Source organism: Ursus americanus, chromosome 6, assembly GCF_024610735.1.
Source record: "Ursus americanus isolate L20-20 chromosome 6, mUrsAme1.1.p, whole genome shotgun sequence".
NCBI classification, from domain to species: Eukaryota; Metazoa; Chordata; class Mammalia; order Carnivora; family Ursidae; genus Ursus; species Ursus americanus.
Window position 1 is genome coordinate 70,842,877 of NC_142132.1, and position 26,060 is coordinate 70,868,936.

Below are 26,060 nucleotides of genomic sequence, written 5' to 3' on the forward strand. Positions count from 1 at the left end.
TGACAGTTCCTGGGGATGAGGCCCTTTCCAGCCCAGGCCCTGCAGCAGCCAGGGAGCAGAGGGAGCCTCAGAGAGCCCTGGAAGTTGTTAGATGGCTCCTCTGCGGGGAAAAGCACCATGTCTGAACCTCCAGTGGCTTTCGGCCTTGAGGCCATCTTGACTGTGAAAAAGCTCCACTATTTTCGGAAACTAATTTAGGGGGAACACCTATAGCTTACCTCACTATCACTGGAAGGGCAACCCCAGATCTTTTAAAGGAGGCTATGAAATAACCTTTGTCACTTTCCTCCGGGTTTGGGACTGTATCTCTATTGTCACCAAATGAACAGCACCACGTCCAATCTGGATCTATGAAGACGGAGAAAACTGGGCCCAAGTTACGAACGAGTCCAGCGTTTGGTGCCATGCAGCTGAGAAGAGGGGGACCCAAAGCACCATCTCCCTGCCCAACGCCAAGAGCTGTCGGGCCAAGCTGCCCGGCTCACACAGGCACAGCAGAGAAACGTGGACACCACCCCATGCTGGAAACAGAAAGGGGGGACCCTCTGCATTCAGTCTTCTGGAAAGAGGATGTCACCCACAGCCCTAGCTCCTCTACAGAAATGCTTTTGTTTTCAGCTTCAGCCAATGACCCGGCACAGAGAGGCTCCTGGGCGTCGGGTTCTGCATGTTCACCAAGAGCCTGGAGGTCACGCTGAACTCAGAAAAGTTCCCCTCGTGTTGTGGTTATGTCTTGATGCTGAGTTTCAGAAGCTGGGAGCCCAATGACATAATGGAAGGGTGAGATCCAAGCACTCATTATCTGTGAGCCCATCGTCGGCACAGCAGATGCTACGCGGGTGAAGTCACCCACAGCAGATGTACTAGGAAGGATGTCACCCACTAGGAAAGCGGCGCATTCTGTCCCGCAGGGGCCGGCACAGTGAGTGGGAATGAAGAGGGGGTTGACATTTCGATTTAAAGCTCCAGTAACTTGCAGGTAATGTTGCAAGGATGTTCAGAGCACAGGAGGCAAAGGAAGAAGACCGAGGATGGAGATTAACCCCTTTGCCTCCACCTCATGTTGGCAGGGACCTTCTCAGCTACAAATAATAGCAGAAGGCACTACCAGAAAGGTGGGGGGGGGGCTCGTTGAGAGGGTTCCAAGCTCTGGGACCAAATCATTCGCATGCACGAACACGTCGCATGATGTATCTATTCCTTCAGACTTCCATTAACCGAAACAAATATTTATTAACTGTCCAATCTGGTCAAAAATAAATATGGAGTACCTGTGTGAGGCTTAGTCCAGGTCCTCAAAGAGCCTAAGACAAAGCAAACCCACATAAACGAGCGGAGAGCAATCAGAGACAGCAGGTTGAAAGAGCTAATGCAAAGGTAAATCGGAGCACCCCATCCAGGGGCCCGGAGTGGGGGATTCCGGCCCTCTGGGCTGCAGTGTGTTCAGCTTTCACTTAAGAAATCGAAGTCCTACCTAGCCATGACAGGCCGTGGTTCTAAATATCCTGAGACAGCTGGTAGCAAAGAAGCCCATGTGTACAGGTCAGCAGGTCCCTGCACACTGGTGGCGTCCTGGGGACAGTGACATGCTGGTACCCAGAGGTGGTACCACAGTCAGATCCCTAGGCTGGACTCACGCATTTCCTTCGAGGGATAAGTGGGCGTCCAAGGGCAGAGAGAGAGGAGGGCTCGTTAGAAGGCGCTCTGTAGCAGCAGAGGTAAGAGAGAGGGTGGTGTTTGGAAGAAAAGAACAGAGATAAGGCAGAAAGACAGCTAGGAAGAACTGAAAGAACGTCTCAAATCCCTGGGCTCTGGTCAAACCAGGACACAAAAACCAGAATCAGTTCACTCCCCAGCTGAACCCTTGACCAAAACCACTGGCCTACCCCTCAGAGTCACTGGAACAATATCTTTTCTCTGGTTTGTGTTTTACTGGAAGATGACAACAATCAAGGTAAAACAAGGATTATTCACCCATCTTACAGATGGGAAATGGAGCATGGCAGCCCGGGAGCTGGCCCACAGCCGATGGTTGAATCACCCTTAGACGGCTTCACCATGGAGTCCGAGGGCCGCATTTTTTCCCCCTAGGGCCCCATTTTGAACTGAATCCCAAAATACAGATTTTTTGGAGTCTAAAGGCCTTCTAAAAACTACTGTACCAAGACATCAAAATACTCTCCAAACAGAACTGTCCTTTCATCCATTTCTGGAAACTTCTATAGAGAGGACCACCAGATAGCCCTTTGCCAGAGGGTAGGAGCAAGCCCCCGAGGTCAGCTGGGAGAAAAAAAAGCCCCTCATCAATCAGTACAAGGAGGCCAGCCCTCCACCAGCCTAGAATCCCTGCTGTTGGAATGTCTTTTTTTCAAACCAAGAGTATAAAATAAATGAGGTCTGCAGGAATGTCGAACTTCAGGATGGATAAACACACACACTCAGCAGACACTTCACTTGGGAACCACAGACGCACGGAGGATGTACGGATGAACCCGTGTGGGGAGGACTCAGGATCATGGACTCTGGATCACAAGGAACCTGGGAGATCCTCTAATCCAACAACCCCTTCATTTTGGGAAAGAGAAAATTGAGAGACCCAGGAAGGTCGAATGCCTTTCTCAAGGTCATAGAGCTAGTGTTCACATTCATCGCCAGTCTTCCTCTCCAAACTCCAGGCCGTGGCCTTCCTCTTTCCGGAGCTAAGAAAAGCCAACTCTCCTTGCTCTTCGAGCCCCGCTCCGTGGGGGAGGCTGTTTCTGTGCCGTCAGCAGAAGCGCATCGATCCTGAGTCCTCCCCATAGTCAAGGCACACCAGGGCTTCGGCCCCACTGCACCATCGAGGAGAGCCAGGACTGGAGGGCTGGAGTGGGGAGCTGGGCTGGGAGAGGGGCTCCCTGGGACGTGAGTTGAGGTAGGAATGGGGCAGAGGTGTGTCCGCCAGGGGAGGCGCCGTGTGATGACGTGAGGAGCTGTGCCGTGCGAACAGATACACCAGCTGGCCACAAACAAGCGTGACTACAGGATCCTAGTTCTGCCGATTTCAAGAACGGGCAAAACTAACCTAAGGTGATCAAAGTCAGAGAAGTGAGGCCCTCGGGTGGGTAGCGGGGTTGCTTCCTGGAAAGGAGTATGAAGAAACCCGCTGGGATGGTGAAAACCCTCTCTATCTCGATCTGGGAGGTGGTTACATGGGTGGGTGCCAACATGACTGTTTAGTGAGCTGTGCAGTCACTGAGCTGTGCGTATTTGCACGTTTTATTGCGTGTCAGTTGTGCCTCAAATAAAATCCACTGGAAAAATAAAGAACGGATTGAATTGGGCTATCCTGCCCCTGGAAGTACCGGACATGGGGTGTCTCACTGTTCAGCTGGGCCATTTTAAGGGGGATTTGAGCATCAGGATGGGGAGTGGGCTACACAGTTTCCAAGCACCCCATCGCCTCACGCAGCTCCTGCTGCCATCTGCCCACACTGGGTCTCTCCCGATGATCTCCTGGGGACCCTGGGTGCTGCTACTGTCCTGAGTAGAAGGCTCCCTTCCTGCCTACACCCATGCAAATCACACACACACACACACACACACACACACACACACACACACACACGGTGGCTCAAGTGATGCTTCCAGAACACTTTCCTGCTGCTTGCTTGCCAGCTCTTTCCCAAACCTTCCCTAGGTCCGCGGTCAGCCCCAAGCCCCCTCTCAGTGTTTCAGAATGTCCCTTGCTCCATGGCCTTCCCTTGCCCAGGAAAGGGACCCACAGCATGAGCCAGCCCACCCTTGTCCAGCCAGCAGCCCCTCTCCCCTAGTAACTGGGGATCCTAAGCCCCTGGCTCAGGCCTGAAAGCTCCATGCTTTCCGAGATGAGATCCCTCCAGGCTGGCCTGACACTTTCTCACCACGACCTCAGGTATGTCGTGTGCCCAGTCCCGTGTCTGCAGGACAAAACTCTCCGTGTAAACATACTTAGTCAAGCACAGGATTACATGCCGCTCACGCATCCCAAATTCTGCATCCAAACCACTTGGTCAAATGTCCTTGTCCCAAAAAGGAATGCCACAATCCCATTGCTCAATCTGGTGACATAAGTAAACACGGGTTCAAAGAATTTAGCCCCAAGGTTGCTCGGCTTGAGCACGTGACTGTGATCAAGGATGTATCCGTGATGAGGCCGGAGTAGAAGGACTTGCAAAGAACACACACGGCGACAGCAATAAATCAGGAATGAGGGAAGTCACATCAAACACAATAACGTCAGCCCCCTAGGAGCCTGCCTCCGTGGACTGAATACGCCAGGACTCCAGGACCTCTGCTCTGAGCACCTCCCAGGCAGCACACGTGTTCTACACCTGCTGCATCAGTCGTCATTCAGACCTCGAGAGGGGGACATAAATACCCACTCACCAGACAGGAAAACTGAGGTCACACAGCTAGCGAGTGGCCAAGCAGGGAAGTCAGTGAACACTGGTGCTAGAGTGGAGATCCGTATGGGCATCTGCCCTCATGGACTCTATGGTCTGCAGGGGGGCAGTGAAATAAGCAACCCCAAAACAGTGTGGCCAGTGTGGGAGTCCAGGTGCCTGGAAGCTGACGGAGGACATCCTGGAGGAAGTGGCATTTGAGCCAGGATGACCAGAGTGAGGGTGCCATGGGAGCCCTCGCCCAGGAGATACGGCACAACCAGAGGCTCGACACCCCCCACCCACACCTCTAACACCGCATACCCACTCACGGCCAGGCCCACCACACCTCACTTGGAAAGCGCTTTATGATTTTCAAATCACTTTCACATATGTTGTCTCATTTGAGTCTTACAACCGGGATGGGTGTTATTAACCCCACTTTACGGATGGAAAAAAATGAGACGTGAAATGACTCAGCAGGGCACACAATGAGTCAGCATCCAGGCGAGGGGAGCGGCTCTGCCACACGGTGCCCAGGGCCCGAAAGAGGCCAGCTCGCATGCCACAGATCTCACAAAGAGGAAAACCAATGATGCCGAGTTGGGGAAAACGTCAACTTCTCTTCAATGCCCCCAGATTCCTCCTCCCTTCCTACTGCAGTGGTTTTCCACCGAAATCTGGGTCGGCTGCCATGGCCCCTGGATTCTGAGAAAGCCCCGCGAACCTCTCAACAACGGAGAGCTTGCTTTGCCTCTAGACACCCGCCGCCTGCACACAGAGCCGCCAGCGCTCCAGGAAGAGACAGTGACCTAGCCTAGACACCTGGGACTCCCAGCAAGTGGAAGGGACCGCGGATTCAGGATGGACACCAGACCGTCCCACAGCTGCGTCAACAATAGCCACGGGGAAGAAACGGAGACTGCGCAGGAGGCTTTGGCCGCAGAGCCCAGGTACCTAAATCAGGCCAGCTTTGGAAGGAAGCCACTTCACGTGCTCATGTGAAAACAATGCTGCGAGATTTCTTTGTTTCCACTGAGATTTCCAATGAAGAACAGCTGTCAACAACTCAGGAAGACGGTGCTCCGTTCCAAGCCTTTCTTCTTTGCAAGTGTTCTTCCATAAACATGGCTTGCTCTCTTCAGCAAGGGCGAAGCAAAGGCGTGCTCAGTGGCCCGAAGGGGCAAAACATTTCCGCGTACGTTCAAGCCTTTGTTTTGTGCCTACATCTGAGGGGTCAAAGTTCCTCTATGAAGAAGACAGACTTCCGAAATATACCGTTGAAGGAGGCAGTTATTTGAAGCACCTTCTACTATCTTCTAGAAGCTTCCTTTGGTCTTTACAAAAGTTTCAGTGGGAGAAGGGGGGGAGGGAGTTAGTACTTCGCGAGGGCAGAGGCTCAGTTTGGGAAGACAAAAAAGTTCTGGAGCCGGACAATGCCGAGGGCTGCACAGCAGTGTGGACGCGCCCAATGCCATTGAACTGTACACTTAAAAATGGCTCAAAATGGCACCTGAGTAGCTTGGTTGGTGAAGCATCTGCCTTCGGCTCAGGTCGTGATCCCAGGGTCCTGGGATGAAGCCCCACATTGGGCTCCCTGCTAAGCGGGGAGTCTGCTTCTTCCTCTGCCTCTGCCCCTTCCCTCACTTGTGTGCGATCGCCCTCTCTCTCTCTGTCAAATAAAATCTTTTTTAAAAAATGGCTCAAGTGGTAAGTTTTATATTAAGTGTATTTTACCACAATAAAAATCATGCAAAAAGGAAGTGTCAATGAAATTAAAAAAAAAAAAACTGTCACCATGCTGAAAAGAATCTAAACGTTTTTACAAGTCTATTCCACTGTTCTGCTTGTATTTAAGAATAGCCCTGTTTGAATGAATTTACCTAATTACTAACTCTGCCTTCAAAACACCTGCTTTGCTGATCACCCCCGGGAATCACACCCACCCACCCAAGGCCAGTCTCATGTGGGAGCCATCGGCCTCCACGGCGTGGCTCTGTTCCAGTGGCTTCCTCCTGCGTGGAACTCTCTAGACACAGTCTCACCTGTCCTTTCATCCAGACAGCTACATCTGCCCCAAAGGGTTCACTGTGAGATCACAGTGAAAAGTCAAGAACCAGTTCTTCAAACTCTGCTCAGCTAGCCAGAGCTTTCACTGTTGTCACTCAAGTGGTTCCAGACAAATGTTTCAGAGAGGAGAATGGATGGCCAAGCGCGCTAGCATCCTGAGTCAGCCCCATGGTCGCTGACAGGCTGGACTGTGGCTCCAGAGCCTGGTTTGGTGCAGATATCCCTCACCCGGTGTCCAGAAGGAGTGCCTTATGGGAGTCTCCAGAGGGGCACTTTGTGAGGGACAATGAAACAAGAAACTCAGACATTCCTGGAAGGACCTGTGCTTTCTACTTCTGAAAGCTTTTTCATCTTTCTTCCATTAAAATTTTGAAACAGTTCCTCCAAAGTTATTTTTCCATAGGAGAGGTATATTGCCTTTTCCAAGGCTTCACCCAGAGACAAATATTAATAATAATAGAAACAATAATAAGAAGAATAGTTTATGGATTGCCTACCATGTGCAGACACCTTACTTTAGACCTCTTGCAATATCCCCAACAGCCCTGCAAAGGTTCTTACCACCATTGGAGAGAGAAGGGAACTGAGGCTCAGAGATGTTGAGTAACTTTCCCCAGGTCACACAACTAGTGAGTGGCAGAGCCCAAATCAAACCCGGATCTGCCTCCCTGCAAAACCACACTGTGTCTGAAAAGAGAAGTGAAACCCTGAGGACTCCCACTGAGGCCAGGTCCACCGATGACACTAGATATCTGGGTACTTGAAACACTCCGGGGAGCTGTTGGAAACGTTCCGTTCTCGGAACAGAAGCCATGCCAGGCTGCCAACGCTTCGTGGCCCCTTGTGGCGTGACTGGTATCTAGGAGACCCTCAGGAATGACAGCTGATCACAAAACTCGGAGTCGAGTGTTATTGGTGTCGGTTGCTCGGATGTGCCCCATCCAATAATTCAGTGAGCAGGATAACAAACCACATGAAAGGAGTCAGCACATACTCTAGAAGACTGCTCGACAGAACATGACAACCCCGCGGCGTCAGGTTTCCCCTAAAATTAGAGCCGCCATACAGTACTAATAACGCTGTCTGGGCTCAGGCACGGTACCGGTCCAAGCGACTTGGCAGCATCCATTCAAGAAGTACGTTCAGGCAGCATACCTGGGTAATTGCAGACACATCCACCCCGGCCGGCCCTTCCCCTGGGAAGCAGAGCCAAGATGGGAGCAAGTGCCTTTGTTCGGGCTGGAGGAGAACAGAGCAGCACAGGGTCTGCACACTTCTGCTCCCAGCCAAGGAAGAAGAGCAGCCCTCCTGGTGGTGGGGGGTGATGGAGGAGAGCAAAGCCCAGAACACTGATCAGAAGACGGGAGGAGGCTGGCACAAGGGTTCTGGAGGCCTTCTCTTGCATTCAGGCTGGCGTATACTCAGCCCCAGGACACAGGGATCTGCACCGGCCTTCATGGCTCTTGAGGTTGATAAACCCTACAAATCACATCCAGGAGCAAGAGGCATCACCAGGCAGGCAAAAGGAATGACCTTGAAAGACGAGGTTTTGAAGAATCTTTCTAATTCAGAGGTTCTCCCACTTGGTGGTGCATCACAGTCCCCTGGAGGCCGTGAGAACACGGACTGCTGAGGCTGCCTGCCCCCAGGGCTTCTGAATCAGGAGTCCTGGGTGGGGCTGGGGATCCGCGTCTCCACCAAGCTCCAGGAGATTCTGAGGCTACTGTCCCAGGAGCCACACTTTGAGAACCGGGGTTCTAATTATTTAAAGAGAATGATTTAAGGGCATGAGAACATTGCTCTGAATAACAAGGATATTATTATCAAATGCCTCCCATGTGCCAGATACTTCACTGCCTTTGATATTTACAATACTCCTGCCAAGAAGGAATTAATATCCTGCTTTACAGACTAGAATGCTCGGGCTCGGGTGTTCAGGGACATGCCTAACATTGCACAGCTAACCACCAGCACAGTCAAGATTTTAACGGAGGTCAGAGAGACTGCAAGCTTTCCTTCTCTCTGCCTTCTTTCCCATCTCGTCTGGTGAGCCTGGGGCAGGCTGGTGGGGGCAGGAGGAGGCTACACGCAAAGCAGGGGCATCATGCAAAGCAGCACACGATGATTTGCACTGAGAAAGCCAAGTGTCATGCAAGCCAACAGAAAATCCAGCTCTGCCAGCCACAAACGAGCCAGCCCCTTTGAGGGTGTGACGGTCAGGGGAACCTGGGGTCTGTAAGCACCAAAAGAGGCCACGGACTCTGAGCCGGCCTAGCAGAGAGAGAACACCTGTCCTCAAAGACAGCCAGTGCCTTCCATCTGAATTACACTCTATCTGGACATTCTCGCTCCTGGTGTGGGAAGGAGACTTGAGTCCGTGGTAGAGTGCACTCGAGAGAAGGAGGGATTGTGTTGACCATGGGCCTCTGCCAACTCAAAGAAGAAGAGGGAGGGAATGCAACCACCATTTACTCAGCATCCACTATGAACAGACTACTTCTCATACCATTTTAGGAATAAGGAAATTGAAATTCAGAGAGGTTAAGTAACTTGCCTCAGGCTGCACAGCAAAAAACAAAAAAACAAAACAAAACAAAAAAAAAACCCTGGGAAATGGGACTTAAACTCAGGTGTCCCAGAAGACAGAGCATGCACTCACCCCCTCAATGACCATACAGAATCTTGGGTGCAGAGTGTGTCCTAAAATCCCTCTAGTCTGGCTCCTTCGTTAGATAATTGCACTAGAACTCATTAGACTTCCACCAGGCCCGTGCCCAGGGATAACCAGCCCAAACATGAGGCTCCACCCAGTAAGGAACTCCAGTAAAGCTCTCTATGGAGTCTCTAGCCTGTATTTCCACTTTCACCTTTTCCTCCAAAAGGCTGTTCCCTAACATGCGAGAACATTCTAACACCCTGACCCCTTCCTGCCAGTGAGGAGTTCAGCAAGATGGGATCTCCTACCGAATCCATGTGAATTTCAGGAATGTGTGGCAAGGCCACAGGCAAAGGGGCTCCCTCCCTTCCTCCTCTGCTTCTCTGCCTTCCAGCCACGAGCAAGGGCTTTTCTCTCTCACCTGCGCCACAGAGTCTGAGCTGGGACCTCAGCTCTACAGAACTCGTCACAGGAGAGAGCCCCCACAGTCACAAAACCCTGATTCAGGTAGTGCAACAATGCAGAGTCAAGCCTGCGCCCCAACAGCTGACACAACTGTGCATTCGGTTGCCAGATTCCTGCTGGGTGACGGCTTACTCCTGGAGAGCAGGCTGTCAGGCCCTGCACACCCACTGGGCTCCTGGTTGGCTTCTGCTGCACTCTCAGCCACGTATTTTCACAGATGGGTCTCAAAGAGGCCCCCCTCCAGGATTTGGTCTTTGTAAGGCCCTCCACCAGAGAGGCCCTGGAGGGTACACTGGGCTAGGCCTGAGGATCTCAACCAGTTCCTGCAGGAATCCTCTAGCCAGGCAGCAGAAATCCAAACATCTTTCAGCTTCGGCGTGTAGAGAGAGCCTCCCTCCCTCCGTTGGTCCACAACACAAGGCGTTGTCACACTTCCCTACACTGACCTGATCAGGATTCTGGCCAGATTTAACACCCAGGCAACAGCAGGTGGAAGACGACTCTGGCGCTCACTGTGGCTGCTATCTCCTCCCGCTGAGTGTTGTGTCTTGCCTTGTCTGATAACAAGATGTTGTACGTCTTGATGTAAATGCAATCTAAGGCAGCATATGGCTTGCAACGCACCATTTACGACTCTCCCCGCGCACCAGCTTTCCACTCTGCGATGCTCGTGGCCCCACAGCGCGGCCCCACAGCGCAGCCACAGGGGCCCACCTTCCCTTGGCCTCAATCTGTCTGCCGAGGCTCCGGCTGATGCTGACGGGAGGGAAGCATGAGGGGCCCAGGGAGACTGAGCCCCAGCATGGGGTGCCAAACGGAGTCAGGCAACTGTCCACAGTGAACTATTGACGTGAGTCTACTGGCTTGGGAAGATGGTTTTGACTGAGGCAGTCTAAAAATAAAGTCCAACTAAAACATCTGTGAAACCAGGGAAATGGGGTATCCTTGAGAACAACTGCAAGACAGCATAACCCACATATATTCTGACGGGGCCGTGAGACATACTTGATTTCACCAGGCATAAAGCTCGGTTTGTGGACGAGACAAACGAGGAGCGGGAGTCATTACAGTCATGTGTTTTCACTGTGAGAGCTTTGGAGCCTTCTCAAAGGGTGAGGCTGCCAGATGATCGGAGGGATAGCGGCCAGCAGGGCCCTGCGGGGCAGGCCACGGCGTCCTGCTGCTCCTCTCCCTGTGAGCCTCTGGGGCATGGACACCCACCCTAAATGTTGTGAGGGCCTGAGTGTCTACCAGTGTGGTCACTTTTTTTAAAAAAACTTTGCCAGTGTGCTCTTTCTCTAGGTGGGAATGTCTGTCTCGATCTATCAGACCCGCAGGAGCAAGGATTTCAAATCGCTTCTCCGTATCTTTAGCCTTATGTCCAAGGAAGCTGCTGGAACAACCGTAATCAATCAGGAAAGGAATCAGGAGTCTGGATGAAGTGATCAGGTGGGGATGAAATGATGGAGCTCGGGATCTGGGGGAAAGAAGATCCAGCGAATAGGAAGTGAGGTCAAGAACACAGAGGGCGAAGGCCAGGTCAGCCACGCCCCAGACAGAGTGGGGATGAAGCACCACCGAGCAGGTTCTGGGATGGGATTGACGGCCGGCTGAGTAGGAAAAGAGGCCCTGATGGTTTTAGATACGCCTGGCCCGCCATCTTCTCACTGTTGTCCCAGCTGACTGGCGAAGCCTGTCTTCCTCCCTGCAGGACCTACAGCTACAGTAAAGGCACCCGATAAATGCCATTGGCTGTGACGATAGTCCTATTATTATTTCCCTGTATTTCAGTGGAACATAACTTCTTTTTCGCATGCACACAGAATATTCCAGTTCAGCTCTGAAATCAGCAACAAGACAGATGAAAACACAGCACCATCACCGCATCTGTGAATTTCACCACAGAAGCACCATTGGGAGTCAGCACAGAGCACCCCCTTCCCACTATTGGCCACAGCCAGGCTAGCCTGGGGATGAGGGCCTAAACCGGGGTGATACGGGGGCCTGGGTGACTCGGTCAGTTGAGCTTCCAACTCTTGGTTTTGGCTCAGGTCATGATCTCGGGGTTGTGGGATCAGGCCCCGCATCGGGCTCTGTGCTTAGAACGGAGTCTGCTTGGGATTCTTCCTCTCCCTCTGCCTCTCTCTCTAGCAAATAAATAAATAAATAAAATCTTTAGGACCAGGGTGAGCGCAGATGTTCTGCTGCAGTTAGGAGGCTCACGCAGTGCAGCCCAGCCCTGAGAGGACAGTGCATCTCTGTACTGCAACTTCATGCAAACCACACGAAGATCTCACTCCCGGCCAAGTGTACAACCGTTACTTCAACGCTGACACTGCACTGTTCCAAGAAGCGACCAGGACAGAAATGGGCCATGTGGCAGGCCAGGCCTCTGGAAAGGTCCCCATCTCCCGGACGTAGGCAGGGCAGAGTCACCAGAAGGGAAGAAGAATCACCGAGTGGGAAGTCCTTCCTGGGATCTTGCTGCACCACCGAGAGACTGGGGAGAAAGAGATCCTGCCCTGAGACCCGTGGCTTGGACAGTTCCACACTCACAAGAGCAATGTTAATGCTCACACGGCCCCTCCGCTGCTGGGGATCCAGCGCTCGAGGCTAGCAAAGCCTCACTCATCACCCTAACATCCACTCCTGTGACCGACACAGCTCAAGCCCCAGGAAACCACGTCTTCAAAGCTTCTCTGTACCTTCTGTCCCATGTCCTCGGAAAAAAAGAAAAACCCACTGCGTCCAAGCGCCATGAAGGTCTATGGGTTGTACTGGGGCCGCCGATATGAGGCAGGATCGTATTTCAGAGCGCAGAGGGGATTTGACCAGCAGATGCATGCGGGGGAGAGAAAAGACCAGCACGTTAAGGTGTCAGCTCTTTCCCCTCTGACACGTCACTTCCCAGGAGCACTACTCATCCGCTTCCTTGTTTCAATTCGGGGTCCTGGGGCTACTTGAGAATTAACATGCTTTTTGCAACAACTGCATATGGCGGCTAAGAAATATGGCGAGATACCTCACAATGCCTGTCACTCTCAAACCAGTATCTACGTAACGTGTGTGATGCATAATACACATCCTTTATGTTAGCCACTGGGTGAGAGTTGAATGCTAGAAATACGAAGCATTATCAGCGAATATTTAGCGAGATTTAAGTTTTAGAAAATTAAAACTTAAAATTCGGTTTTCTTTAAATAATTTTAACATTTTTACACATATTAATTATAATCTGTATTTTTCCTTTTCCAATTTTAATTTTTGTTTTATAAGAAACTTTCTTCAAAAATACATATGAAAAATTAATTTTGATATTTTTACAAGTACTTCACATTTTGTATGAAATATACACTTACATTTTTTAAATCCTTTAGCTCATTGCTGTGGATAGAACAAACCCATGTGTGGGGCGCCTGGGTGGCTTCAGTCGGTTAAGTGTCTGCCTTTGGCTCAGGTCATGACCTCAGGGTTCTGGGATTGAGCCCCGTGTTGGGCTCTCTGCTTAGCGGGGAACCTGCTTCTCCCTCTCGCTCTCCCTCTCTTTCTTTCTCTCAAATAAATAAATAAAAATCTTTTTAAAAAAAGAACGAACCTATGTGAATGTATTCACAATAATACAGAATTCATGATCATGCTGAAATGAAGACAAAAATTTAAGGAAATAAGCATAAAACAGTTACAAATTATATGCCTTCGTTGGGCATCTGGGTGGCTCAGTTGGTTAAGTGTCCAGCTCTTGGTCATGGGTGGATCTCACGGGTGGTGAGATGGAGCCCCACGTCTGGCTCCCCGCTCAGTGGGGAGTCTGCCGGAGAGTCTCTCCCTCTGCACCTTCCCTACCTGCATGTGTGCACTCTCTCTCCCTCTCTAAAATTAATAAATAAATCTTTTTAAAAAATGATGTACCTTCATGCTGTTAGTCATTCAAACATTTAAACATATGCAATAATAATTAATTCAGCCATTTTTTATATCTGCCACCTTTGGGTCATGTAAAAATTATAGCTTTACACATTCTTCCATTTTGTCTTTATGAATGGGCGTTTTTTAAGAGTAAGAAGACAGAGCATATTTTATTTAAACGTTGGTAGGCTTGATTTACATTCCTAAATATTGGGGCACGTGATGGCCCCCAGTTGTACTCCTGCCCTGGGCTCTGCAAATGTCAGAGGCAAGCCCACGAGTTCGGAGGGAATGCGGCCACGCGCACTTAGAAACACGGAAGACACTATTCTACATTTCCCTTGAAATAACCACCTGAGATAACTTCAAAACACCTCCAGCTTTTGCTCACAGGAACTTCTTTTGGCCTTTACCATCGCTCTTCTCGCTGTCTTGCCGAGGGGAAAGCACACCCTGCACACAGCTCAGCGCCTGGCACAGATATTCCGCAAGTGTTTGTTGATGGAATGCATGTTACCACAGATTGTGCGGCGGCTTCGACCCCTCTGCGCTGCCAGCACTTCATTCATTACACGTGGGAAGAGAACACGAAACCTCAGCAGAATGTGAATGAAGCCTGTAAATCCCCCCAAAGGAATGGTTGGCTTACATGCATTCCTGTGTCATATCTACTGGAAATGTCACCATCACCCTCGGGCATGGGTGGTGCCATCTCTCCAGAAACGGGGGTCCCAACCATCTTACTATATGATGTCTTGTAGACAGCTGTCCCGAGTACAGACCCGCTGTATCTCCGAGCACGTCACAAAGACAGAATGTTAACCCGAGCTAGAGAAGAGTAGCCACGCTTCACGTCCAGGGAGGATGCATTTCAGCCAGCCACACATTGCCCACTGCTCACTCAATTAATCTGGAAGCCACGGAACCACAGGTATGCTCACCAGGCAACGAAACAGGTCAAACCACCTTTTCCTTGCATAAAACAGATCCTATGTCTCCCAAACAGCAAAGAACAGCATTGTCTTCGCCCCAAGGCAGTGTTTCTCGAGATTTCGCACAAAAGGGCACACATACAAAATCGTATTTGTGTGGCCCGCTGGGGTACATGAGAGACAGCCGGCCAAAGCAGAAGGTGAAAGCCTGGACCTGTGGCTGCTCCTTCCTGACTCCCAAGGAGGCGGGCGGGCCCCAACATACTGGCACGGCTGAAACCCATCTGGCACATGCCTCAGTCCATCATGAAGTCCCGGAGAGGAGATGGAGAGGGCACTTTACAATCCTAGGATGCAAGGCTCACCCAGGGAAGGGGACGAAGAAGGAAGGGCCTGCCATGGATGGTGCGAGGGGGGGCACTGCCTTCCTGTGCGGGCGCCTGGCCAGGCACAGCGCTGCCCCTTGTGGGAAAACAAGATCTGTGCAAGGAAAACCTAGAGGCCGGAAGAGGCTTTATTCCTGGCCTCCTCTTTTGACTCCATGGCCTCCTGCAGGTTCTCAGACTCTCTGCTGAGCTTGGCAGATTCTCCCTTGACTGAAAGAATGAGGGTCCCCTGCCTGTGGGTGGTGCTCCTTTCGCTGGGGCTGCACCATCCTGAGACACCACCCCCGGAGCACCTGGACTTTTGGCCTTTCATCCCTGGAATAAAAGGAATTTTTATAGCAATCATAGTATCGGTAAGTAGGAAGCTTGTTGTAAGGAGAGAAAATGGTTTACAGATCGATAGGGTTAATAAGGTGGGTGCCCCTGAATTCACTCCAAGCCTCTGGAGTGGCCCCAAAGGTGGCCGATTACAAGTGTTGATTAAATTGCTCTTCCAAGCAAATCTGGTGAGGATAAAATAAAAATAATGCCTGAAAAGCATTTTTACGTCCTGATTAAAAAGTCAGGCATGCAGGGCGTCAGATGCCCAGAGCAAATCATTTTTTAAAAACCCCCTCTCTATGCTGCCAAATTATTCATCTAAGAATCCCGTAATAATCGGTAATAGCCGTTAACCTCTTGATGAGTTCGTTAGCTTTAAAATGAACAATTAACAATTTAGAAAGAGAAATAAATGCCCGTGTGAAAAATATTGCTTGGACTCAGTAAAATATTTCATCTGTGGACTAACATTTGTGCTCAGCAACGACAAATGTTACCCCTCACCATCCACACCCTGCCTCCCCGTTCTACGTTGTTAACACACACGGAATCTCCGAGCAGGCACACAAACGATGGAACTGAGGTAGCTCAAATATATGCCTTTGTTTTTACGATCAATGTACTACCTTTCTTCTATTCAGGCTGGCATTTCTTATTTGTCCTTTGAGAGATATTCTATTCATGTATAAAACATACATACATACATGTCACCTATTCAAATATTTTTAAGTGCTCTGTGTATTTCTTACATCACGGAACACTGTATATTGGAGACTGGTTTTGTATCATTTTATATGGAGCTACCTTTTTCTTGTTGATAATTACATAATATTCCATGAAATCAATATGCCATTTTTCGAGGGGGGAGAGGGAGAAAGAGAATCTCAAGCAGACTCCCCACAGAGTGTGGAGCCTGTCGCGGGGCTTGATCTCACAACCCTGATATCGTGACCTCAGCCAAAATTAAGAGTCGGATGCCCAACCGACTGAGCCACCCAGGCGCCCCTTGAGATACCATTTTTAAAAAGAGGAATATGTTGTGCCTCAGGGGTTGGAGACAGGGACAGCACCCTAGGTGAGCTTGGATACTTCCAGATCATTATGAATTTACCCCTGAAATAAACTGCATAGCTGAGTAAGCATGTGTTCCGGGGGGCCAACTGCCTAACTGGGAGTTCTCCAAGTTACCTTTCACAGAGATTACAAATGTTTAGGAAAGGATAAGTAACAAAAATATGCCCAAAAGTTGACATATATGTTATTAAAACCCAACAGCCATTGTGCCAATTGAGAACTTAGAGCAACCACATTATTTTTTGTGGGGAGGACTTTTTATCAGAGATTGTTTAGAAATGTCCATGCATGGTGGTCACAAAAAGTAGACTCAGTTTTGGCTTTATTTCATTCTCGGTTTTAAATTCTCTGCAGAACATGCGCCCAGTTTTGCTTGCACCAGAGGAAGATGACCCTACCACCACCGCCACCACCACCAACACCAACACCGTGGCTCCCCGCTGGTGCACCACTGAGGATGGCTGTGTCGCTGGTGTGCATTTTCCTTGTCTAAAATATAAGCTCTAGCCCTGTATTTATGAAAGCCGTACAGTCAGCTTCCTGTTTTGTCACTACATTAAGTGGCGAAGGGTTTTTCTGTAACAAATCCCAATCTCCCTTCTGTTTCTTCCCCTCCAGTGCCAGCCATGTAACGTAAAGGTTACATACTCTGAAAGGCAAAAGAGAAAATCGTGGCTATAAGTTTCAGACTCTTGCCCAGGTACCCACACTGGAGGGCTTGCAGTGTGCCTACCACTGTGCTGAGAGCTCCATGTTCCTCATCTCCTGTAATTCTATGGACCCCGGGAAGTAGCTATAAAAATTATTAGCATCCCTGTTTCTCAGATAAGAAAACTAAGGCTCAGAGAGATGAAGTGAATTAGCCACTGCCTCACAGCCAATAACAGGCAGAATCCTGATTCATACCCAGCTGGTTTAATGCTGAACCTTCAGCACTGGCCACTCAGGGTGGGGGTGATGCATTAAATCCCTAACACTCCAGAATGATTACATTCATCAGGTTCATTGGATTTTCTCCATGATGTGAAAGATAAGAGTAGCAAAGCACAAAGACTCTGGCATGAAAGGCAGGCTCCCAGCTCCCCCTGTGCCACCAGGCATGAGGAATGAAGGCAGAAGGAAGAAGTGGGAGGTGCCATGTGCCACTTTACCCTAGTGGTTCAGAGGTGAACATATGAATGCATCCTTTACACAAACATTGGTCGAGCACCTTGGCTGTACCAAGTGCCACCCCAGGTGCTACAGCAGAAACTCTCTCCCTCCATCCAAGATGGGGCCATCCAAGGAAAGCATAACCATTAGAAAACATTGAGGCACATGGGGCCCAGGATAGGTCTTAAAGAACTAACATTCCACCGAGAAAACAAGGGGGGAAAATCTGGCTGTTTCTACAAGCTAGGGAGAAAGAAGGACCTTCATCCAACTACAAGCTTCCTCCTTGAGAATTAGTTTTCCATCAAGGATACACTTGGCCTTGGGGTTGGCCAACGTCTTACTCACAGCGCTGGCCTGGTGATTTTGTGTCAGGCTCTTGGGCCTGACCTAATACTTTTATTTGCTCAGCTGCTCTCACCCAAAAGCACGGCCATTTCCAGAAACACTGGCAGCTTCCCAAGGACGAAGTCATAAGTTTCTAAGATTCTCCAGTGGATCTGGCACTCAGATTTCCCCAGACCATCACCATGACCACAAGTTCCATTGTTCCCTGGACATCCATACATTCTGGTGATTGGAACCTTGAGCTTTGGGACACTTGGACCTGTTTCCCCTCCTAAAATCAACTCCAAGTCAGCCTCTAGCACAGCCTCCCCCCACAATGACCTTGGTGGAAATGGTCTACTTCCTTGATGACCAGATCTGTGCGTGGGAAGTTATGTAGAAAACTAAAGCCATTACCTGGATAAATGCAGGCCAAAATAACACTTTTGTCTGAGGTACTGGAAAGCTGAGACCTTAAAGGGGCTCTTGGGGACTTTTCCTGCTTCCCCCTCAAATGACCCATATGACAGTCATGAGTACCCATTTCTCTTTTATATGGCCCAGTCTGGGCTACTGAGGTATTTTGTACCCCATCTACTCAGAATTCCTTGTAGACCCAAGAGCTCCACAAAGGGACTTCCATGAGAAAAAGGAAAGGCATTGTCTCTCTCCTGCCTTCCATCTACCACAACTGCCTGTGTCTGCAGTCTCCATTGTCTGCAAAATCAATTCTTCCTTGGCCAGATACCTTGGATGGAAACCACCTGTTGCTTCAATAACCCAGGGGAAAAATCCTTCCTGTGGGGCATCCATGGAGCTTGCCTTGTCTGGCGCTCTGCAAGGTTGTCAGAGCTGGGCCGGTGAGCTTCTCCTTATTGTGCACCTGGAATTTGGCTTCTTTGAATAGATTGCTCTGTGCCCACCAGAGTGTTGCTTCCAGGCAGGCTTCCTGAGGAAACTGAGCCTCAGAGAGTTGAAATGGCTCGTCTAGGGTCACTTAGGCAGCCATGGTGAAAACCCAGCCCCACGCTACCATGTCTCTCAGCCAAGGCTGTGTCCTCATTCTTTATATCATTAGATATGCCCAGAGTTTGGCCTCAATGACCCCCAGAGCTCCTCTCAAACACCCTCCTCTCCTGATTCCATTTATTCTTTAGTTTTGTCAGTGGTTCTCTTCCCACATTAATCTTTCTACATTAAAATCATGCAACAGTTACTAAGATTCATGGAGCACCCCTGTCTATCGGAGAGCCCTGTGCCTAGCAAGTTCTATGAAACCTCTCGAAAAGACTACTTGTTTCTGCCTCATGGCATTCCCCCCATGCCCTTCCAGCCCATCCAAATCGTTCCCACCCTTCCAGGCCTGGCTCACAGTTCTTCCCACTGGCTATGCTGCCCGGTAGAGTAGCCACTCTCCACGGGTGGCCATTGAGCACTCAAAATGTGGCTGGTTTGAATTGAAATGTGCTAAAAGTGGGGTGCCTGGGTGGCGCAGTCGTTCAGCGTCTGCCTTTGGCTCAGGGCATGATCCCAGAGTTCTGGGATCGAGCCCCACATCAGGCTCCTGTGCTGGGAGCCTGCGTCTTCCTCTCCCACTCCCCCTGCTTATGTTCCCTCTCTGGCTGGCCGTCTCTGTCAAATAAATAAAACAAAATCTTTAAAAAAAAAAAAAGAAATGTGCTAAAAGTGTACAATACGCACCAGATTCCAAAGGCTTAGTATGAAAAAAAAGAACGTAAAACACTCTTGGTAATAATTCTTATATTGATTACTTGTGAAAAGGACATTTCAATATATAGGGCTAAGTGAAACATATAACTAAAATTAATTTCACCAGTTCCTTTTGCATTTTTTAAAATGCAGCTACAAGAAAATTCGAAATTACATACACTTCCATTATATTTTTATTGGGCAAAGATGCTTTAGAAAGAGTATTTTCAGTCCAGGAGAAGCAGGGAATCACTCTCCATTCATCAAAAAATGCACTGAGCAGACATTCATTAAATACATGAAGAATACAGGCCAAGTGCTGTGCTGGTTATTGAGAGGGGGGTTCCACATTTAATAAGACAGATTCCTGCTCTCCAGGGGCTTGCATCACCAAGGACTAGAAGCTCAGACAAATCGCTGGGTTCCCAAACAGCCAAAGGACAATTCTAACTGAGGCAAAATTGCACACTTTGGGGATACATACGTAGAGACATGTTGGGAGGACCTCACAGAAGAGGATGAGTTTTGAGCATATCAGTTTTCGGATTCTCTAATGAAAACCAAAATAACAATAGCTCGAGAAAGACAGAGACAGAGAGAACTTTGCTTTTCCCTCAGATTATTACTTGAACACAAACAGTCCAGGACTCATGGGGCAGCTGCGTCATGTTATGAACCCAGGCACCTTCCTTCCAGTTTGCTGCTCTGCCAACATACCACGTCCTGACACCAAGTTCCCATTCCCATCAGCAAGAAGGGTGCAAGGAGCTAGCCCCAGGTTACATAGCTGCACTTAGCTTCAAGGAAGGCTGGGAATGTTTTGCTTTTAGCCATAAATCCAGCTCAAGCTCGGGGGTTCTATGACCACCAGAATCAGAAGAGAATGGATGCTGGGGAATTGGTCACACTCTCTGCCACAGAGGGATTATCTGAGCTGAACCTGGATGAATGGATAGGATTTAGTAGGTGGGGAAAGGAGATGCCAGGCTGCAGGAAACTCATTAACAAAAACCCCACAGTATGAGAGCATCTGACAAGTTTGAGGGATGACTGAGTGAAACATGAGGGAGATGTCTTGGTCTGGAAACAAGAATCAGAACTCTCTAGAATGTCCTCTGTACAGCGCACAATTTAGTCTCCTGGGTTATTTCTCCAGAGAAGTTGGATGTTCCCTTTAAGCTCCGGGGATATCCGTCACCTGGAAAGGGAGCACGGCCAAAGCTGGGGAGCCACAGAGCAACAGAGCTTGCTGAGCCCGGACAGGCAAAGACCGAGCAAGAAGTACAGGACTAGGGGAAGGTCCCCAGGTGTGAGCAACAGCAGTCATCCCCACCGGAAAAACCTGAGTAGGAATAAAGTCCATGGATTTCATATGTCACTGGCTCCCTAAGTTTGGTGAAGTCAGATTTCCCTGATGAACTCGTCATTAACCAGCTGTACAGGTAGCGAGTACCTACCATACACTCGCAGTCTATCTCCTCTCACTGGAATACGATGGGAATGAGGGCAAGAGCTTTGTTGACTGCGGGATCCCAGCACATAGAACATAGCAGGGACTCAATATGTATTTGTTAGATGAATAAATGAATGAATGAATGAATGAATGAATGAATCATTGGCATTTACAGTAAAACTACTTTGTAACACCAAAGAAGACATTTGAGCACGTGACGTACTGGTGACAGCTTGCTGCAAGAAACGAGAGAGGTCACAGTAATAATAATAATAACTGCTTAATAATTACCCATTAGCCAGTGTTAGTTCTTTTCCCCACAGCCCTCTGAGAAAGGCATTATTCCCATTTCAAATGAAAACACTGCGACTCAGCAAAACTGCAGCTGTCCCTTGAACAACAAGGGTTTGAATTGTGGGGGTCCACTTTTATGTGGATTTATCACACTACAGAACTGTGAATGTATTTTCTCTTCCTTATGATTTCCTTTTTTTAAAAAAGATTTTATTTATTTGAGAGAAAGAGAGAGTTCACAAGCAGGGGGGAGGGGCAGAGGGAGAGGGAGAAGCAGACTTCCCACTGAGCAGGGAGCCCGACGTGGGGCTCGATCCCAGGACCCTGAGATCATGACCTGAGCCAAAGGCAGATGCTTAACCGACTGAGCCACGCAGGCCTCCCCTCCTTATGATTTTCTTAACAGCATTTTCTTTTCTCTAGCTTACTTTATTGTAAGAATACAGTGTGTAATACACATCACATACGAAATGTGTTAATCAACTGCTCGTATCATCGCTAAGACTTCCAGTCAACGGAAGGCTATGAGTAGTTAAGTTTTGGGGGAAGTAAAAAATTATAAGCAAATATGCAACTGTGTGGGGTTCAGCGCCCCTAACCCTTGTGTTGTTCAAGAGTCAGCTGTAATTTCCTAGCCTAAGGTCACTCAAAGAGGAAGAGAGGAGTCTAGGATTCAACTTCCAGCCCTGCAACTTCCATTCTTCCTACCTGCTTCTTCTCTTCCATAACATTCTCGAGATTTTCAATCAATGTCTCAACTATAGGTAAACCCAGAGGCTTCAATGTCCTTGCCCCAGCCAATATGAAAATCCCTTGGTCAGGTATTACACAACCTTCCTCGGGAAAAGAGCTGGCCTTGCCTGAGGCCCAGGTGGGTACCAGGCACTGTACTAGACACTTTCCACACACTGTTCCACTGTGCCATCTTCACAGCAACCCCGATGATGTTGGAACTATTACCTAGTTCCATTTGGGGAGTTAGTAGAATTCTGAATTTGCCTTTGCTTTTCCTCTGGGTGCCAAATTCCTGAACTGCTAAATGAGAATGGGGTAATCCTGGTATTGGAGCTAGTGGGTAACCTTGCCAAAGTATGTCTGAGCAGCTGGAAAAAGTGCTAGGAGAGACACATGTACCAGCCAAGGAAAAACTCTTGTGGTTGGTAAACAATGCAAGGTCTTTATGGTGGGTTCCAAGCAGAAAGGGAGATTTTATTTCTCCTTATGCATTTTTCTGATTAAAAAAATTTTTAGTACTGAGTGCTTTAATCACAGCATCATGGTATATGTGCTGTGCTGACATCTGGAAATATTTAGCAATACTACAAACAAATAGTTAAGGAGTTCACCCAGAGCATCCGATACAAATTTGACTCTAACCCAGATTCCTAGCAGCACTTATCAAGACTGAAGGAGCATGAAATTCCTGACTATATCACCTTCCTCCGTACCAGACACAAACACAGTTGGATCAGGTTCCTGGGCCTGGAAGAGACTGGGGGGTCCTGCTGTGTTTCCCACCAGTAGGGTCAGTGGAATTCAGCAGGCACCGGGCCACAGGACTGGATGAGACAGGGCAATGGTCCAGACAGGCTGGCAGAGCTCAGTCCAGGGTTCAAGGGCAAATGGGGGATGAATGGGGAGGAGGTGAGCAGCAGTCAGGACGGATGGGCAGCACCATGCACTACGTTCAAAGTATCGGCACCAAGCCCTAAACAGCCCTAAATACTCAGCAGGAGCTCAGTGGCTGGGCGATCGGAAGCAGGCCAGAGGCACAACAAAATGTAGCGGTCACTCTGGCTGGGAAGACAACACTAGGGTGAGAACCCTTCTTCCTCCCAGGTGCTTAGGGGGCTGGGCAGACTCACCGACTGTAGTTCCAGAGGAGCTAGACGTTAGCACACATGCACACACCCCCTTGCCACGGCCTGCTGGGCCTTCCCTACTGGGCTAGACAAGCGCCTTCCCCTACATTTCCAAATGCTGTCCACAGGCACAGGCCCCCTTGCCTCCAGAAGGCCCAGCTTCACTCCCAGTGTCATTCACTCGCTGCTCCAGTTCACCCAACGCACCTTGCCTGCCATTTCCGTTGTCAGTGAGGGTTTCAGGGTCTTTGGGACACTCCTGTTGCCCCAGGATTGCCACATTGTTCCACCATAGAACACACCTACCCAAAGTCTGAAGCCCCTCTCCTTTTGCAGCTCCTCTAGGCCCGACCCCACCCCAACATGGCCCTCCTGGGTGCCCACTCTTTAGTTTCATAGCGAGAATGCTGGGAGACTCTATTAGGTCCCCAGATACACTTGTGCATGTCTCTTAACTACAGAATTAAACTCCTACTCCTCCTCAAACTTACTTTTCTTTCTGTATTTATTCCTGATCAGTGATTAGTATGGCTGTCTGCTCAAAGATAGAAACCCCAGGGGCCAATCCAGACACTTCCTTCTCCTCCCTTCCCCCATATCCAAACAATTACCAAGTCCAATGATTTTTTTTCACAGTTGTGCTCTCTTACCTATCTGCCTCTGTCATCTCTCAAATAATTATTACAATAGCTTCTTGATGCTTCCAGAAACATCTTCCTAAAACATGAATTGGATTGTGAGCTTCTCCGCCTTGGAAGCCTTTGCTGACTTCCCGCGAGAGACGGATGATCTCTCCTGGGAGACACAGACCCTCCAGCCTTTCTCCTCTCCCTCCCTTCCAGCTTGAATCTCCAGATCAAAGGGCTCTAACCAAGGTCAGTGGGAGGCTGCGAAGTCCATGAACCACTGAGGTCATGTGCAAAATGCCAGGCATATGCATGTTTTCTAGGGCGATTGCCAGTCGTTTTCAGAAGTCCATAACTTGAATACGAGTTAAGAACTCCCGCTTCTCACGTGGCATTCCTTCACACACTTGACTCTACTCATCTCACACATAGCTTGTCAGAAGTGTTCAAACATATTTGGCCACGACCTAGGGAAAGGAACTATTTATACTAATGTGTAAAACAGAGCCAACGCTTTACCAAATACCTCTTAAGCTTACTATGTCATATGCGTATTAATCTTTCCTATTTTACTTATTTTCCTTTTTGTAATGCTGATTGTGATCCTTTAAACTAATTTTACAACCCACTCACCAATGGGTTCCAACCTGCAGTTTAAAATTTAGGTCTTGATACTGTATTGTCTTTGTGACTCTCTATTATTTTTTGTCACAACTCCCAGCTGGATCGTAAGCTCCTTGAGGGCAGGGATCGTGACATACACATTGTCAATAACGCCCATAGCACAGAGTAGATGCTTTCGACATGTAGAGAATCTGCTGGAAGGAATGTGGGAAAGCCCAGAAACAAATGTTGCCAACTACTTTATGTATGGAGATGTAAAAATACCTATTTATTTAATGGAAAAGAATTCCCTAGATTGCACCCAGGAGGAAAGTGGGGGCTCTGTGCTGTTGGTTCAGTACAATCGCTGTCTGCATGATTCTATCCCCTAAAAGGGAGATGCATGGACTTATGCAGTAGGAACTACATTGGCCTGGGAATAGCTCAGCAGCACAATAAAGCCTTAATACTTTGAGGTCTCTCCCACTAGACATAGGAGAAAAAATGAATTATTAATGGAATTAAAATGCTGCTTTGTAGAAGACACAGAGGTGAAGAAGTAACTTTTTTATTATTAACTCTACCAGCCAGTCTTTAAGAATTTGTCATTCTTTGCTGTGTCGGGCAGAGGATTTTAAATACATGGTGCCCCCCCGCCCAGAGGCTGGCAAACCAGTAGACGTATGGAAACCAACAGACCAAAATGGTTAAGGGTGCAACTGCGGGTGTGGACACAAATGGGGAAAGTTCAGGAAGGAAGATCTCGTACTCTACAGAGGTAAATTCTTCATTCTACCCCAGAGCTGAAGTGCAGGTGTGGCCTTGGCGAAAACACCAACATCACAGGAAAACAGGGGTTGGATAAGCTGGAGGACATTTGTCAACCACAGCGACTGCTCCTAATGGCAAGAAGGCCGCTCTGGCCGCTTTGTCTGCAGAGGGAGGAGATGCTCTGCTTCGTAGGCTGCAGAGCTCCCACCTCTGAGCTACAGCACCTTCTCTTTCCTGCACAGAGGCCCCGTGGTGGCATTCACGGGCAAGGCTGCTCCCCAACCTGAGAATCCCACCTGCCCTCCAAACCCCATCACACACAGACCCGGAGGCAAGTCACTCACGTGCTACAGGCTCGTTCTCCTGATCTCTGGAGTGAGAAAACAATCCCTACCTTTCCCGGTTGTTGTCAGAGATGCTGAGAGCTGGGACATCGGGACCTAGAATACAGTGTGCACTCAGTCAATGGCAGCCGCTGTTGCTTCGGATGTTGTTCACTCCGATAATTGACTTACACTGTATACAGTCCCGTGTGTGTCTCTCTGGCCTGCAAATTAGTGTGAGGGCTTACAGGGAAACTGAGGCAGCCAAATCGATGAAGCCCAGCCCAATGGCACACCCCCACGCAGGCCAGAGCCCATGGACAGCAGCAATAGCTGTAATGGGCATAGCTCAGGCCCCGACGTACAGGACGTGGGGAAATCAACCTGAATAAACAGCGGCATTTCATGTTCAAGTGTAATTTGGCTGAGACAACAGCCCATTGCACTTCCATTACCAGCAGCATTTGCTTCTCCCCCACGTCCCAGTCCCCACCCCGAACACCGAGCACTCGGAAGCAAGGTGATTCACCCTCTGGACACAGCAAGGGGGAGTCCCTCGTTCCCATCCTGCAGGCTGTGCTTTCCAGGGGCAGATGTGCTTTCTGCATTCTTGAGTCCGAAAGCATGAGAACAGGAGGAAATGTCCAGGCTGGCATACTTCAGTGAAACAAAATAAATTCAGCTACAAGTAGTTACAAAACTGCTCTCAGGGGAGCGATTGCCCGCCTC

The 26,060-nt window shown here is 49.2% G+C and overlaps 1 protein-coding gene across 4 annotated transcripts in view; it reads right to left on the reverse strand.

Annotated features, from left to right (window-relative positions):
* LOC123783036 (uncharacterized) overlaps nt 1-26,060 on the reverse strand; it is a 244,411-nt gene that overhangs the window by 64,039 nt on the left and 154,312 nt on the right. For 3 of the 4 annotated variants that reach the window (XR_015724868.1, XR_015724867.1, XM_087863133.1), the window contains one exon: nt 25,403-25,448. Coding sequence is in view for 1 of the 4 variants with exons in the window: in XM_087863133.1 (XP_087719259.1) it covers nt 25,403-25,448 (46 nt within the window). In the remaining 3 variants the exon portion in view is untranslated. Of the gene's footprint in view, nt 1-25,352; nt 25,449-26,060 lie in introns of all 4 variants that reach the window. The other variant, XR_015724869.1, reaches the window with a different exon arrangement.